Source organism: Strix aluco, chromosome 9, assembly GCF_031877795.1.
Source record: "Strix aluco isolate bStrAlu1 chromosome 9, bStrAlu1.hap1, whole genome shotgun sequence".
NCBI classification, from domain to species: domain Eukaryota; kingdom Metazoa; phylum Chordata; class Aves; order Strigiformes; family Strigidae; genus Strix; species Strix aluco.
This window is the reverse complement of record NC_133939.1, coordinates 16,908,635-16,925,582: the sequence shown is the minus strand read 5'-3', so window position 1 is coordinate 16,925,582 and position 16,948 is coordinate 16,908,635. Positions and strand designations below refer to the sequence as shown.

Genomic DNA, 16,948 nt, shown 5'->3' with positions numbered 1-16,948 from the left:
GCTATGCAATTCTGTTCCATTCGCAGGACTGTTTTTCTCACGCTCATTTCCAAGTTTAGAGCGCTCAACAAAATCCACACGCCGCTTCTGGAGCCCCGTGGGGTAACGCGGGGTGTCCCGGCAGCGCAGGGGCCGGCCCGGCCGCAGGGAGCCGCACCACTGCCCCGGCCCGCTCCCGGCTCGCATTTCATCTCCGCTCGCAGCGCCGGTGTCAAGCCTCGGCCAGCCCGGCCGCCCGCTCGGGCACCGCCGCTTCGGCTGCCTGCGACGGCCAGAGGCGCGGCAGCAGAGGCGGGCCTGAAGGCGCGGCGCCATTTTGGGCCCCGGAGGAGCCCCCGCAGGCGTCCCCCCGACGAGCCCCAGAGGAGGCGGCCGAAGCCCCCCGGCCCCTCGCCGCGGTACTCACGGGCAGGGCGCGGCGGGCCCGCCGCGGCAGGACGAGGAGGAGGAGGCAGCGGGCCAGGCGCCGCCCGCCGCCCGCCAGCAGCAGCAGCGCAGCGCCCGCCAGCAGCAGCGCGGGGCCCCGCATGACCGCAGCCTATCGCCGCCGCCGCCCGCACCCGCCCCGGCCCTTCCCCCGGCCCGCCCCCCGCCGCGCCCCGGCACCCGGGGCACCGGCCCAGCCTCATTCAAACGGCAGCAGCGCCCGGCAGGCCGGCCGGCTCCAGGTAACGTGCGGGTGGCCCGTTTCTGCCGCCGGGCCTCCGCGGGCGGGGGGCGGGCCGGAGGGGGCCGCGGCAGTGCTCGGCCCGCCGGGCCCCTGGCTGCCGCGCCGCCCGCGGGCAGGGGGCGATCCGGGCGGGGCAGGCCGCGGCGGGAAGCGGGGGGCGCTGGCCTCCCCCCCTGCAGCCCGCCCCACGCCGCTCACGCGTGGGAGGCCGCGCCCCGCTCCGTGCCCCCGCGCTCCTGCGGGGCCGCCGCGCACTCGCGCGCCCGTGGCGAGCGCCCTGGGCCCGTTCCCGGCCGCGGGAGCCGCGCCCCTGCGTGGGGCTGGGCCGGCGGGCCCTGCCCGGGGCAGGCCCGGCCTCTCGCCCCCTCCTTGCAGAGTGCCTCATTAAAAATTGCGTGGACAGCAACCGAGCTCTCGAATTTGATCGAAACCCCTGAACTTCTGAGGATTACCGGAGCCAGCGGGTCCTCCGGAGCCTAGACCTCCCCCTTCCGAGCTTGGCGCCCCGCCGCTGCTCTTTTTGTGGTAATTTCACCGGTTTTTAGAGGAGGCCTGTCTCCCAGCAGGCCCCGGAGCTGCCGCCGCAGCAGCCCAGCCTTCGGCAGAGATGCAAATAAGGCCCAGCAATTAGATACCCTTTTTCTGCTTTAATAAAGGAGGCTGTACATTAAGCTGGGAAGATGTTTTTTGTGTGCTGGGTCGGTTTTATCCAAGATGAATATGATGGAAATTAACTTTGTGCACTTAACTCTTGAGCTGTTTTCGCCCCATAGTGAGTTTAATGGTGATTCCCCGTGCATAGTCCAGCATCACCAGCTACTTCATTACAAAGAAACGAATTTTTAACCGCAAGGCTGTACTAGCTGTAAAGCCCAAGGATTGCTTTGGGAACATGTAAACATAACATCACCCATGACTTAAAGTTATATTTTAGTTTAAAATTTTTTCATATAGCTCACTTGAAGTAATATATTCCATGTAGGTACTTTAATTTTTAGCTGTTTCAGAGAATACAGTTAAAGATGCATTAAAGAAGGAGAAATTGACGATTTTCTTTAAATGCCTCCCTGTCTATCAGTTTACTTACAGTCTTTTTCTTTAAAAGCATCTTGAGGTGGTTGAAGGTTGAACTGTTTATCTCAGTGTGAGGGACTGCAAGGGGGAAAGATGAGTTCCTTTGGACTTTATTTTCCTGTTGAAAGAGATGGAGTCAGCATGACTTACAAAATAATTGTGCAACTAAAACAGATGCTATCTTGTATTGCAGAGGTAAGGGAGAACAGACTTGCTGTTGGTAGAGTGTTAATTGAAAGCATGTTGGCTACCAAGCTGTCCCGGCCTCTCCTGAACTCTCTGAAAGCCCTGAATTTCAAGGACCCAGGGAATGGCTTCAGGTAAGTAGCCTGGTGGAGAAGGAGGAGGATTGAGATCTTGAATACAGCACACATCAAGGGCTCGTTTGATCTCAATGGGACAGTTTATTTACAGAATCACAAGATGGTTGAGGTTGGAAGGGACCTGTGGAGGTCATCTGATCCAACCCCCCTGCTAGAGCCATGTCCAGGACCGTGTCCAGATGGCTTTTGAATATCTCCGAGGATGGAGACTCCACAAGCTGCCTGGGCAGCCTGTGCCAGTGCTCAGACATTGAGCTGAGCGTGGAGGAAATGGACTCTATATGCAAGGAGGGGTTGGCAACATGGTTTTTTTTACATTTGGACAATCATCTGCAGTCAGAAGGGGGTTGAATAGAGCACTAAATCAGAATCAAGCAAGAATTTCTTCCTGAATATCAGCAAATAGGCCTTGCTGCAGTGCAAGGAACTGTCGTGTATTTCTATGACTTCATTAAAGAGGCAATGAATCACATGAAAAGAGAGAAAGTTGAGAAGGAGGTTTTTGGTGAGAAATGGAGGTGGGCTGAGTAACGAAGCTTTTTTTTTCTGAACATGAACAGAAAATTGCTTATCTAATTCTAATTCCTAGCTCTGAAAAAAATACCTTTCATGTCGATATATGATAGGAATGCTGCTAGCCCAAATTCAGAGCAAGTTGAGTGCTTTCACTGGCTTTGCTTTAGAGCAGGGTTCCCAAACAGTGTGTGTGTACCACTAATTGTACATAAGTCATTTAAAAGTGGCTCATGGCCTGCTAGGTAAGAACTGTCACCTCTGGTGCTGTTCTGCTGCTGTTGATAGTGGTGTCCAGCACCGTCAAGGATGGCTTCTGTAACGGGGAGTTGTAGAGACCAGATAGCTAAGCTGTTAGAGATTTCCTGTGCAAACAGACATAGGCCTTTTATCTCATGTTTACTCCACACTCACCAAAGCTGCACTGGCAGGAATCTGCTGTGGCCTTAAAAATACAAATTAATGCTTTATTAACTTGAGAAAAGAATTTTCAGCATATTCTTTTTTTTTCTTCTTCTTCTGCTTTTGTTTTGCTTACTGTGTATTTATGCTTTGTGCATCTTGTACTCAGGGCAAAAATGTGTTGCGTTTTTTGAAGTACTCACAAGCTGTTAAACCTGAAATGGAAATCCAACTGTTCATCTGAAAGGCAGTGTTGTCACTATACCGGTATCTTAATGCATCAAGGTAGCATTTATATACTTGACTCTTCAAACTGACGACTGCCTTTTTTGGTGTAACTGAACAAAAGCTAATGCATGGTTACAAGCACAGATTCAATTTGAGGACCATCTGTGTGTTTTAAAAATCTCAGTTGTGGTCTCTAGAATTCAGTCGTGCAGAATGACAAAAATGGCTCATGGTACATTAGTGTACTGTGTGTGGACTAACATAGCATGCACATCGTAGCTGCTTCCTCTGATGACATTCCTGCTGATCAGCAGCCGGTGTCTATTTCATGCCCTTGCCTTCAGGTCAAGGTAGGCAGAATGTCAAGTAGTTGTTCTCTACAGGTTGTTGTGAATAACAGCAGCAAATCAGTGCTGTGCAGTGAAATAACAGGACCAGCCATGACACCGAAAAATAAAAATCAAGTTTATGCAACTAAAAGAAATGTTATGAACATTTCTAGGCACCCTGAGACACACCAGAAAGCTTTTTGTGGAGATAAAAGTTCCAAGCCAGGATTTCAGGTCAGTGATGTTAACACAGACTTTGCCTGGGAACTGACCTTCGCAGCAATTAAATTGGCTGTTGCTATTTGAAGAGCTGATTTGGCTTGTGACACTCAAAGTTAGAAAAAGAGCTAAACTGTTGCAGGAAGGTGAGTGGGCGGACACCATTGCCTAAATATAAATCAGCTCCCTTCCCATGTGGTTCAGAGCTTCTGCCCTAGCAGACCCTTTTTCTAGCCTTATTTTCCCAAGACACAGCTCAGAGGCCAGAGTGTGTGCAGCTTGCTGTTCAGTGTAGCACAGGTAACCCTGGGAGCGCCTGTGATGTCTGAGCAGAAGATAGTTGTGAATGATTATGCAAATTCACTGAGAAGACAGAAGAGCGGCCTGGAAGATAAGGTCTGCTGAAGGACAGATGGTAGAGGGGCCAGAGTGTAGATGAAGTACAGCAAGTCTAGGGGAAGGCCATGTCTGAGAAGGCAATGTCACTGCTCAAAGCAAAAATTAAAAAGCTGATGTAGTCCAGAGAGGTGGGTGGCAAGGACAGAGGCTGGGGTCACTCTGCTGTGTTGTCTAGGCCCAGTTTTGATGAATGATGGCAAGACCTAAGACAGTGTGATGTTACTGGTAGCATAGCTTTTCTGAAGAAAATCTCACTCCCTGGAAGGCATTGTTGCTTTGCTCTGGTCTGTCTTTGTGAACATGGTTTATCTTCCTGGGAATCAGACATACTATGCAGAGGAGCTTCAGGTCTGCATGGCAGGTGTTGCTCAAAGACATAGTGTCTCTTAGCTTAGAGAGTTGCAAAGAGGGGATGTAAAATCAAAGAGTATCTAATGGGTAGACACTGAAGAGAAAGAAGTGTCATCCAAGATGACAGAAGGGTGGAGCTGTGTGTAGAAGCAGTGAGATAGATCCAAGCAAATTCAACCTTAGACTGGGTATCAGAGACAACACCACAGCAGAATACTTCCATCAGACAAATTCACAAGTTCCCCTACTGCAGCTTTGTGCAACTGTAAGTGAGAGTGTTGTTGCTGTTGGGAATGAAAACACTGTGCTGCCCATTTTGCAGGTGGAAGCAGCTCTGTGCCTTCAAACCAGGAGCTATTTTAGAATTCTTGGTAATATCCAGACAGCATCTGCAGCTGGAAATAGCATCAAAGTCTTTTAAGAAACAAATGTTTCGTACTGTAGGAAACACACAGGCTCAGACTAAGCAGAACTGTAGACTGGATTCTGTCTTCTCAAATGACAGTCTACGTCATGTGTACAGACAACACTACATTCCTTTTCATGCGCATGCTGCAGCACCAGGGTACAGACAATGTACCATATCCCATGGCTGATTGTTCTGTCGGTTTTGTGGTTTGTTTTTCTTAACAGGCCTGTGCAAAGATTTTGCTTCCCTCTCTTGTCCCCATGTGGCAGCCGCTCTTATGCAAGTGAAGTCGATCAGGTGAGTGTGATTGTGGTTTCCAGGAACTGGTTCTGCTGAGCTGGTTTTAAAATCCCTGACGCCTGGTGACCATATTCTTCTTTCCGATTTGCCAGAAAGACTCTGAGCTGGACCTCTCCAGCATACTCCAAATTCTTTCCTATCATAGAGCTTCCATTGACGTAGCATGGTACATGCTGCTAAGGATGGAAATAAACAGACTAGTGGGTTTTTTCTATTTTTGGAACTCAGCAGATGAAATCTTCCACCTTAGAGTGGAGGGAATTTGCATGACAAATTCTTAATATAGTAGTCTTTCTGGAGTATGGTTGTGTAAAGAGACGTAAATAAACCAGTCCTCACCTCTTGATCTGGAGAGTGGCCGCCGCCTTTAACACCCCTCTCCGTGAAGGTGCTAGCTTGCCAGGCACAGCACCAGGCAAAAGGAAGGGGGATGTTTTGCCCTCTTGCCTGTCTTGTGGCACAGAACTCAGCACTGGAGCTGTGCTAGAGCATGCACATCTTGCTCCATAACCCTGGGGCAGTCTCAGAGGAATTTAGGTATGGCCCTTGCATCACTGCTGGGCTTCCAGTGTGACCCTGATCAGTCCCTGTGTATGCTGGGGAAAGCCAAATTTCTGGTTTGTTAAAAGAGATGTATTGGACTGAGTTGCAAGTAATTATTACCTAATCCCACCCACAGCAGCACCTTGCTGCATGTGCACTTGTTGCTGCTGGAATGTCTGATGCACCATGCAATTTTTAACACGTCACTTAACTGCTGCCTTTCTTTGGGTTAGAAGAAGGGGTTTGGAGAAGGAAGGAGGTATACTTCTGTTTAAATTATAAGTTGGAAAAATAAGAAGACCAAAGAGCAAACAAACAGACTGATGACCAGCTGGTCTTAATTTCAAATATTAGACCCACTTATTTCTGCTTAGCTTTTAAAACCCAGCACTAGAGGGTTTACATGCTAGAGAGAGAAAGATGAGGGAGCACTCAGTAGGGTTAATCCATATCCTTTCTTCAGTCAAGCTGTCTTCACCATGCCTGCAGGCTGCATGGCACAGAAGAGGGGACTCCTGCCTGCTTTGAACATCTAGGAACAATTCCTACTGAAGGGAAAACGCATCTTGGGAACTGTCTGGTATATTTTCAGATTTCAAGATGAATGTGAACCGCCAGAGAATGGTGGTTTACTTGGCCTCTTTGCCTTGGCAGCCTGTTGCCAGAGGTGCTGAACTTCTCTTTGTGTTGGGAGGACAGTGATCCTGCCTCCCTGGGGTCAACTCGGTATGAAACCTTTGTTTCTTGTCTTCAGGAGGCACTGGGTGGCAGTAGCTGGCAATGGGTGTAGAGAACGTCCCTGGAACAGACTGCTCCTGGCCAGGACATGGTTTTGTTCTGTGCACTGCAAATCACTGATTTCAGATACTCAATTCCAGTGCATTTTGTTCTGTTTTGTTTTGCAGATTGGCAGCAGAGCTGTGCTTATAACAGGTTGTGACTCAGGGTTTGGATTTGCCTTGGCCAAGCACCTGCATACCAAAGGCTTCATTATTTACGCTGGCTGCCTGCAAAAGGTAGGGAAAACAAAAACTGTATTCTTCACCTGTGGCACATGCACAGACATGTAGCAAATGCAGTCCTCCCTCTCCACACTGCACAGCTTTCTGACAGGGAGAGGGAGGGTTGTTGGTAGCCCAAAGGGAAAGACGTGGGTGCTTGAATTTCATAGAGCATAACCTGGTCTAGACCAGAACCAGGACTGAACGGTATAGGGAGATATAGGGTACCTGTCTGATGGACTGGAACCCCAAATTTAATTTTATAGGCTTATCCACAAGCAAATTTTGGGATCAGATTGAGTCTGGACCTTTGACCCTGCTCTCAGACTATACTTATTTATGAAGGGTTTATTTTGATTAATTATTAATATATTTTGATTAATTGTGACATGCACACCAGTGATATTATGGCATGTGGTATGAACATGCTTTTCTATATTCATGAGTACAGCCATACCTCAGTATGCTTTGAGGGTCTCCCGAAATCACCGTGAAGGCAATAGAGTTCCACTAGTGCAAATGAGAGCAGAATCAGGCCACAGATAGCTTAGTGGTGCAGTCTTGATGCACTCTCCAGGAGTGCTCTCTGTGGCAGTCAGTGATGCCTGGTCGTGGAGAATAGGAGAGAGCTTTAGCCTCTCTCTCCTTATGAAGCACTGCACTTTTTTAGCTGCGTGGCCATTTCCCAACAAACAAACTTACTCCTCAGGATATCCTGGGGTGGGTCAGTTATTTCGATCCTAATCTTTTAGCTTACTCATCCCTATAAATGTATCTCAAATAGTTATTTAAAGAGAATTTGCCGGGTGTTTTTTAATGCTATCAGTACTCTTTCTGCTGTTAATTTTTCCATTATTACTAAGTTTTGCTTAAATTATTAGTTTCTTTCTACTGCATTTTTTCAAAAGAGAAGTTTGTGTTTCGACAGCTCTGTCCCTTGTGGTGTCTCGGCTTTGGGTCAAGGATTTATTTAACCTGGGCTCCCTCTACAGGCTTTACAGCAGAACGAGACACTTATAAACTGCTGCTTTTCAAAAGGTGTCAAGAAGAGAGATGGTGGATGAGTATTTTTCTGGCAGATGTTTCTACTCAGCTTTTGTGACAGAAGATCAACATCAGAGAATATAAGAACGTTGCAGACTTAAAACCCACTGTTTAGAATAACAGCCTGCCTCTGTGTTGACAGAAGTGAAAAATGACAGAAACTGCAGAGTTACTTCTGGGTTTCACTTCTTCTGTCTGAGCTGCTAGAAAGACCCAATTTTCAGTGAGGATGGTTTTAACTGTCACTGAAACCTCCCTTCCATTTTGGTGTCTTCAGTACTCATTCTTCTGGATGCATGTTAGTGTAAAATCTTGACCTCTGACAATTTTAGCATAAGCTGACATGCAGCAGCACACCAGAACTCTTTTAGGCTTTGATCAATATTTATTTCTTCAGCAGAAATCAGCAGAAGGCTTTGCTGTATCACTGTGTAATTAAATATTGCTTCTTTAGCTGAACTGACATCCCATGTTCCAAAATCTGTGTGACTATGGCGGGACTGGTAATGGCATTTGTTATCAGAGAAACACTGTAAAATGCCAAAGCTCCTTAGTTGACAGGTTGGCCTTCTATGCATCTTCAGGACATACACTTTGTGTAGAACTGCTCTGTAGAACTAAAGCAACTCCAGGAGACTGAGCTGATTTCTCATTGTGCCACAGCTTTCACTAGCAAAACCATAAGTAGAATTCAGAGTGTAATTATTGCTGGTGCTGATTTTAGGGGCAGAAAAAGCCTGGTGTGTTTTTAAATGCTAGATAGAAGTGAAGGTAGAAATAAGAAGCATCATATTTTGCTTGGGTATATTTGACCTAGCCCTGGCAGAGAGGAAATGACTATGAAACTTCAGTGTTCTTTTCATGGGACTGTTTTTCACAGAGCACCTGCACATCAGAAGCATACTCCAGCTTGGGGAGCCATCGTGTCCTCAGGGTATGCACTGTTCTTAGGAATATCACATCTTTATTGCAATTAAAAGTGTGCAGTGCTGACTCTTCATTAGGAAAGGTTTCCTAGAGTGGCCAGATCCTGAGTGCCTGACTGTATTTTTACTGAAGGAAACCTGAGGGAGGTGTTTAGAGTCATGCAGGGAGCCCAAGGATGGATCTGTGTTAACAGTGTGCTGTTTCACACACAGTTTCTTCCTAACATTTTCACTGGCAAATACATTAATGTGAGAGTTGTGTTGATGCTTTATTGCCGAAAGGCAGTGGTAGACTGGATCCAATGAAAGATCACGCTGCAGCTGTCTGATTTTTTCCTCTTCGGTTAATAGCTGGAGGAGCCAGCTGACACAAGATGAAGAAGGTATTTTTCCATCAGTATCTGTTACCAGTGGACATATGCGATGTTTGTCACGGCTGTCAGGAGTGTGTTGGAGCCCCTGTTTGCTTTGCTTTGTATGCTCAGGCCTGTTGGGTCTTGCAGGGGGATAAGAAGGCGGAGGCTATCTGAGCCAGCCAGCATGCAGGCCAGTTCCTGCAGGGCTCAAGAGTGCTCAGAGCCGCAGGGTGTTACATACTGCTTCAAGGACACGCTGATAAAGATACAGGCTGAAGCCCATGGGCCCCAGAGAGCAACCATGGGAAGAGGAAGGTGAGGCAGTGGTGTGCTTTTTCAGTATCCAAGAGCTGGGCCCTCTTCCCATGGGAACTGGATGATCCTGGAGCTGACAGCGGAGATGTACTGGTCTCTTGGTGTCGCATGGGAAGGTCCTTCCACTGCTGCATATGGGCCTGGGGGTTGTGGGACACGCTGCATCCTGTGCTAGGAGAGCATGACACAATCACAGGGCACCTGACTTAAACACCAGCCATGTGCCCTTTCTGAAGAGCCAAGGGAATGGCCCTGTGGGTCTGGGTTAATGCCCAGAGGGTTAATACCCCAAGGGTACCTGTCCAAGCACCCAGCTGCATGTGGGTGGGAGGGCAGGAGGGATGTTGGCTTGCAGAGCCAACCCTCTTAAGGGAGGAAGAAGAGGATGCTGTGCAGGTCCCAGCAGAACTTAGGAGGCCTCTGAGGCTGGTGTGTTGCTGTGGCCCAGAGATTTTGTAGCACCTCGCAGACCTGGTATCGGGGAAAGAAGCACCTTGGCCTTATTGTTCTTCCTCTTCCCTTTAGACATATCTGCTGTTTCCAAGGGACTTGCATGCTTGCATTTGCCAGTTCCCTATTGGCATTCCTACATGTGCCACTTGGATGCTTTTCAATGCTTTGCCACACACACTGGCTTCAGCACCACGGTGCTTTTGAGTGAGCAGCAAACTTAGCACGAAACTATTTTCAGTCACCATTAAAACAAACACCACTAAGCTGTGCATGGGACTTTTAACTGCTCCATTTTGTATGCAGTATGCTTCTGTGTGAAGAGAGTGCAGTAGATGCCTTCTCTTAAGGACAAACACTAACCGGTATTAACAGTCTGTGATGGAATAAGGAAGGGTGGGGAAAGACACAGGAGATGTCAGGTACTTAAGTTAGTGATCTGTCTGTGAGCACTGTGGATAAGCCCAGGAATGAGAGGAGCCAGGAGAAGGTTTTTTGGAAGACAGGTGACAGAGACGGGGACGTATGGCCACCCTCGCGTGGTACCTAAAGCGTGGTGTCTGAAGGGCACTCTTGCTCGGTGGGGCACATGGGCAGCCTGGGTTCAGGCTGCAGAGACAAGCATCATCTCGTTGACAACTGACTGCTGGCAGTCTCTGATAGGGAGTGCCTGTGGCTTGAGGTGTTTAGAAAAATCTAATGTCATTCAGCAGTCAGGAAACAGCCCTGCTATGAAGCACTGGCCTGTTCTAGGTCAGAGGAAAAAAAGCTATCTATCCGAAAAAGCCTCATCTCTCAGGAGCGAAGAGCACTCAGATGCTGGCCTGCTGATGCTGACACAGGGTGCAGGGCTACCTGGAGGGTTGAGCAGTGAGGGAAGAAGATCTGAGCAGCCGTCAGATGATCCTGTGGGACACACTCCCTGTCCAGCCTGTTAATGGGGAGTAAAAGACTTCTAGTGAGGGATGATATTGAGGGGACAGTAAAGATGGGGATGTTCCCAAAAAGCAATTATCTTCAGAGCTAGACCTCACCAACCTCTACAAAAGTACCCTGGAGTGGCCAGCACAGTCCAGTAGCTTATAACCATGGGAGTGATTCATGGATAGTCCCAAACTCATATTAATATCCCATGTCTGTGTCCTGGAAGCACCATAGCCAGGCTTTTCTGATGTGGAGGGACTAGCTCTGTGCATGGCAGCCTTGTTGCTAGCAGCATCTGGCCCGTGTGAAAGGTATCTCAGGGGTTGGCTGCAGTTAATTGCCTGGGCTGTGAGTGAGTATGTCTATACTGGGGGGAATCTGTTGTCCTGAGCTGTGAAAAAAGGAGCGGAGATGGGAAATGGGAGTGAGTAAAAGCTCATGCGGGAGGCAGAGAAAGAGAGGAAGATGCTGGAAAAGACACAGGGGGGAATTGCCGGCTGGCAAGCTGGCCAGGCACTTGGTGGTTGGACTCTGTAGGAGTTGGTTGAAGGCAGTAGGTAGATTTCTAGGCAGTGGGAGCCGTGTGTGTAGATCAGCTGAAGGGAGAGAGCAGTGGGCAGGCAGTCCCTCTTCTAGGACTGTCGCTCCCAGAGCTGGCAACGTGACTGAGAAGCACATGCAATGTACATGTGCAGCCACTCACTGGCTATTTTATCCCATACCTCCGCCAAGCTATTTGCTGTGCTCTGTATGCAAGCCAAAGTGAGGACAGCCCCATGTTCCCACCACTGCGGCAGTGGGGCATAGTTGATCTCAGGAGCTTGTACCGGGCAGGACTTGCCTTGCTGGGGCAGATCCAGCTCTGGCTGCTTTCTTGGTGGTCGAAGCAGTTCATACCAGCTGACTCGGTGGCAGGGCTCATGGTCAGGTGGAGATGCTCGAGGAATGGTGTTCTGCAGGAGCAGCCCTGTCTGTTCCCCTTCCTCTTAGAGCTGCAGGACTGTCCTGATTATTCTGTGACTGCCCCGTGCACTCTCTTTTGCTTGATTTGATGGTTGCTATGCATTTGATACTCTACACAAGCTCTTTGGCCAGATTCAAACCAGCGCTTTCTTCCCCTCTAGGACAAGGGAGATGGTGGCTCCAAGGATCTGGACAACATGAAGAGTGATCGAATGAGAACAGTCCAGCTCAACGTCTGTGACAGCAAAGAAGTGGACCGAGCAGTGGAGCACGTGAACAGCAGCCTGGAGGACCCAGAGAAAGGTAAGTGCATGCAATGGGCATTAAGGTCACATAGGTGGCAGGAGCTCCCTCAGCTGGGCTCTGAGAGCATTTTCAGGGCATATTTCAAAAGCTGAGCATATGATTGAAGGGCACAAAGCTTTGGGGAGCAGCAGTGCAGAGCAAGTGGCCTGTTTAAATATTGTGCCATATCAGAAAGCAGCTTCCCACTTAAGACAGCATCTACCAAGAAAACTGCTTTTTTCTCCACGAGCTCCTGTAGGGGCGTTAACAGAAATTAGGGTGGTGTTCAAGGCCCTGGGATTAGTGCTTTATTCCTGTGACCTGAAGTTTATTGTGACTCCCTTTATGTTGTAAAACCTGGCCAGTGCCCAGAGATTGGGGATTAGTAATGGAAATGTCTCCCCCAAACTTTCAAAAGGGAAAGGAAATGGAGGGGTTTTCCAGAGGATTTCCCATGAAGCCGGCTGAGTATCATTAATGCCACTGCACATATTACCTTATATTACAGATTTCAGAGTTCAAGGGGTAGCTGTAACTGACTTTCTTAGCCTGCCTACCTCATTCTGCTGAGTTGATGACAGCAAATTCTCCAGGACTGTAAAAATCCCAGTAGCGCGTACATTCCTGAAACCTTTCCCCTCTTTGATAAACTACATTTTCCCCTGAAGAACATCCACACTTCAACACATGAAGGTCATTTAAAAGCAGAACAACCAGTAATGTTTTACTTTGGATTTTTCATAAACCTATTTCTTTTACTTTTCTATACATTTATTTTTTATATGTGGATCTTCTATATAAATTAAGTTTTCTAGCCCTGTATTCTCAAGCATAGGTCAGGATGAAGTTGCCTTTTCTAAACAGCAGAGAGAAGCCATCCCAGACCTTTCTTAGTCTGTTGCCTGTGCAATTGGAACATTATATGAAGTGAATGCATTTTGTTTCAAATCCCTTTTTAATCTTTCTTTTCATTGCCAAATGAGTTGGTAGCTTCAGTTGTTGCCATCTTGGTTGCAGCAGAATAAAAGGGAGAGGCCGTGGCATGCATGCCCACCCATGTTCACCCATGCCCACGTCCCCCTTCCCAGCATTGCAGACATTCTAGTTCTTATGGTGACACAAGGGATTTTACTTTGAAAGAATTAGTCTTTTGTTTCTTACAAGGTCATTCCTATTCTTATTATTTGCATTTAGAGACTATAGTTTGCTTCTTTTAAAAAAATCTGATAAAAAGAGAATGGCAGGAGAAAAGCATAGACAAGTTCTCTGCTTGCTGGCTCAGAACTTTCTGAGAAGTCTTATTCACAGTACTTTGTGGCTGCAGTGTGGGGCAGTACAGGCAGATTCTGATTGTGGTTATATTTGCTCAGGAGACTGAAGTTCACTCTGGACTCTCTTCTGTCTGGCTTCCATCATTACAAGTCATAATGAAAAGCTCTGCTGCGTGGTTCAATAATCCATTAGCAAGGTCTTTTCCAGGCTGCTCTTACTAGTCTCACAGAGGGAAATCTTTCTGCTTGATTTTTGTCTTCTAGGGCTCTGGGGGCTGGTTAACAATGCTGGGATCTCCACATTTGGGGAAGTCGAGTTCACCAGCATGGACACCTACATGGAAGTAGCTGAAGTGAATCTGTGGGGGACTGTGCGAACCACCAAGGCTTTCCTGCCGCTCATCCGGAGGTCAAAGGGTGAGTGATCTCCTCCTGACTGGCACTCCCTAGAGCAGGTCCCTCATCCTGCCCCTTGTCTTGCTGTGTTAGAGGCCAAAAGGTCTATTATGCTTCTCTCTGCCACTGGGCACCTTCATACCTTTACAGACAGAATATGGCCCACAGCCTACACACAAACAGATTTCCTAACCGCTCTTAGTTACACAGCAAGGCAGCAGTCCTGAAAACCAGTTATTATTTCTCTTTCCCATCTCTGCTGCCTTCTCCTGCAACATCCCACGCAAGATCTAATCCGTCATACCTTCTTTTTTCTGTTCAGAAGCTGCAGCTCACCATAAATTCCTCCCCTCTATACAAAAACCAGCTGTGTCGGTGCTGGCGGGGTGGGCAGCAGCAGTGTATTATTATGTGCTTCTTGCAGGGAAGTTGTCAGCTGTGTGCTGGTACTTCAGGAGCTTGTAAGATATGAGAGGGGGGTTTGTACAGCACAGGAATGCGGACCTGGAGTTTTCATGGCTCTTGGCATAAAGGGGCAAAAGCTTTCCTGTACTGGGGCCAACTACCTGACTAAATGAGAATATATTTTTTACTCCTGAGGCATCCACAGACATTAACAATGCTGTCCTGTGCTGCAGACCTGGGCTGTATGTGGCCCAGGCAGCATTTCTTCCACTGTGGAAAGGTATCCATTTCTGTGGTCAAAGTTTCTCTTGCTAACCCAACTCAGCGATGAGCACTGACAGAAAGTGCAGAGAACTGCTGCCTCTGATTAGACTGCAGCATCCACAGTCTCCTACCAGCATTCTCCCAGCCAAAATGGGTGGCTTCTGGGGAGAAGGGCCCCAGCTCTGTGCTTGGAGCCATAATCTGTCTGTCACATGGAAAAGGGTGCAGTGGATTTAGACTGCTCTGCCCATTTGTAGTGCAGGAGCAATCCGTTCTCTTTAAGGGGCAGACACTATAAACCACCATTGGGCTCCTGGATTTTGTGCCTTTGACTTGCAAATAAACAAGCTCAGCCTTGGTGCCAGAGGCTTTGCTGCTGCCTCCTCTTGTTTGGGCTCAGCCCTGATGGCTGCTGAGCGATCCTGTTTCCCTCCGCGCAGGCTCTGTCCGGCCTCTTCTGTGTTCTCCATAGCACTGAGCTTTGTGTGTCGCCATGTGCCTGTTCCTTCAAGTGCAGTGAGCCAGGGAGCACAAGCCATGGGCTTGTTCTCCCGCTGACGGCCGTTGCACAGCACAGCAGCGCTCAGGCAGAGCCAGGAGCAGCTCTGCCAGGCAGCCCTTAGGGATGTGCAGGGGGCGGGCGGATGCACGGTCAGGAATCTGTTGGGTGGTGGGTCAGGCGTCTGCTCTGGGTCAGGTCCCACAGCTGAGCTGTGCTTTGCCCGGGCTCTGCCTAGGTCGTGTGGTGAACATCAGCAGCATGATGGGCCGGATGGGCAGCCCTGCCCGGTCGCCGTACTGCATCACCAAGTTTGGCGTGGAAGCCTTCTCCGACTGCCTGCGGTACGAAATGCAGCCCCAGGGGGTGACGGTCAGCATCGTGGAGCCTGGCAACTTCATAGCTGCCACCAACCTGTACAGCCCCGAGCGAATCAAAGCCATAGCCGACAAAATGTGGGACGAGCTCCCTGAGATAGTGCGCAAAGACTATGGTAGGAAGTACTTCGATGAGCAGGTCAGCAAGATGGAGACATACTGCAACAGCGGCTCGACAGACACCTCGCCGGTCATCGAAAGCGTTGCCCACGCGCTCACCTCCACGACCCCCTACACCCGCTACCACCCCATGGATTACTACTGGTGGCTGCGCATGCAGATCATGACACACATGCCTGCTGCCATTTCAGATCGGCTCTATGTCTACTGAGGCCTCTCACTCCTCGCCTACCCACATGGGAAATTTATTTTAAAGAGAGCATTGTACACACTTCCCATTAGTCCTTTATAAATATTTCTAACCTCATTTCAGAGTACTGTATTTTAGCTCTAAAGGGTTCATTTAAACATCTGACATAACCTAAAGGGCAGTAATTTGCAAGGGGTGCTTCATAGGCAGGAATACATTAAGTTTGTGCAGGGATGTTGATTCTTTGCTATTTATTTCATGTAATCCTTTTTTTTTCCACCTCAAATATGAAGTTATAATCATTATTTAAACTGCAATTGCTCTGAAGTGTTTTCAGAATAATTTTTGCTGATGGCTGAACACAATCTTCACAATTCCTGCCTAGGATGCAGCCTTCACACCATAAAACAGAGGCCCTCCATGCTGTAATGGCAAACCACTGCCTCCTGATGACAAAGAGTGTCCAACAGACTTTTCCAGGCCTGGTCACAGTAGCCCAAGGCAGAGCAGAGACTTCTTTAATTTGGGGATCAGAACTCAAAATGCTCGAGGTGCTGAAAGCGAGCAACTGACCCTGTCCCTTTCTCTCTTGGAATTATACTGATGAAACCTTAGAGAAAAGGAACCAGTCTGCTTTTCTTGCATGCTTTCTTGCAAAGGCATTCAATGACCCAGGGACTCAATCCTGCAGACCTTTCCCACAAGAGTTTCTTACTCATGAGCATTCCCATGAATGTGAGCAGCTTTACGCACAGGACTGCAGGCGTCAGGATTGGCCTGTAATAACATTTCTCTTCAACAGTAATTGAACATTAACTCCAGACTTAGTTTGGAGAAGAGTTTCACTCCAGCTCCTATAATTTGTGAGGTTCACCACTGAGCAGAGGGAAGCAGAGAGGGTTATAGTCACATCAGTGAATGCCATTCTTACCAGGGACCTCAGAGTTACACTGAAGTATTCATACAGCCCCTTGCACGGAAGGGCCTTAGCCCTGACGAGGGCCTCTAGGCACTGTTGCAGCGCAGGTGATGATAACAGTAATCATTTTCATTGAAGGAGTCACTGACCTCAAACACATCTAACATGATATAAATCTAACAGAATGTCCGTAACAATAAAGTTAACTTTAGGAGCAGTTTCATTTCCATGGTGGTTGTTTACATGTCTGAGAAACATTTGCTTTGTACCATAAGAAAACAAAAAAACCCATAAAAGATCCTTTCATGGGAAAATGTGGAAAGGGTTAATTTCTTTGGAGCTTGAAAGGCAAAAACCAAACAAGTAATTGCAATACCATTGTTAACAAAGTTAAAGAGAAGGGATCTCACATGCTCTAGTAACATACCATGACATGATCAAACTCCTTTGGCTTAATAAATGTATACATGAATGGTAACAAAA

General features: G+C 48.1%; 2 protein-coding genes across 3 annotated transcripts in view; one reads left to right on the top strand and one right to left on the bottom strand.

The window, feature by feature from the left end:
* Positions 1-554, bottom strand: part of LOC141927100 (D-beta-hydroxybutyrate dehydrogenase, mitochondrial-like) — an 18,465-nt gene extending 17,911 nt beyond the window's left edge. The window contains exon 1 of the mRNA XM_074833901.1: positions 407-554. Coding sequence (XP_074690002.1) covers positions 407-529 — 123 coding nt within the window. The 5' untranslated portion in view covers positions 530-554. The remainder of the gene's footprint in view (positions 1-406) is intronic.
* Positions 535-16,948, top strand: BDH1 (3-hydroxybutyrate dehydrogenase 1). Of its 2 annotated transcripts, none has more exons than XM_074833900.1 (7): positions 535-668; positions 1,938-2,064; positions 5,142-5,214; positions 6,666-6,776; positions 11,901-12,042; positions 13,560-13,712; positions 15,098-16,948. In XM_074833900.1, the coding sequence occupies exons 2-7, from the start codon at positions 1,985-1,987 to the stop codon at positions 15,565-15,567; spliced, it is 1,029 nt and encodes a 342-aa protein (XP_074690001.1). In that variant the 5' UTR covers positions 535-668; positions 1,938-1,984; the 3' UTR covers positions 15,568-16,948. The 2 variants fall into 2 exon arrangements, with proteins under 2 accessions (XP_074690001.1, XP_074690000.1); XM_074833899.1 differs by lacking the exon at positions 535-668 and adding an exon at positions 1,054-1,195.

Coding starts and splice junctions, on each gene's coding strand:
- BDH1 (XM_074833900.1), top strand. CDS start 1,985: ATGTTGGCTACCAAGCTGTCCCGGCCTCTCCTGAACTCTCTGAAAGCC. Junction 2,065..5,141: donor GACCCAGGGAATGGCTTCAG/GTAAGTAGCCTG, acceptor TTTTCTTAACAG/GCCTGTGCAAAGATTTTGCT. Junction 6,777..11,900: donor ACGCTGGCTGCCTGCAAAAG/GTAGGGAAAACA, acceptor CTTCCCCTCTAG/GACAAGGGAGATGGTGGCTC.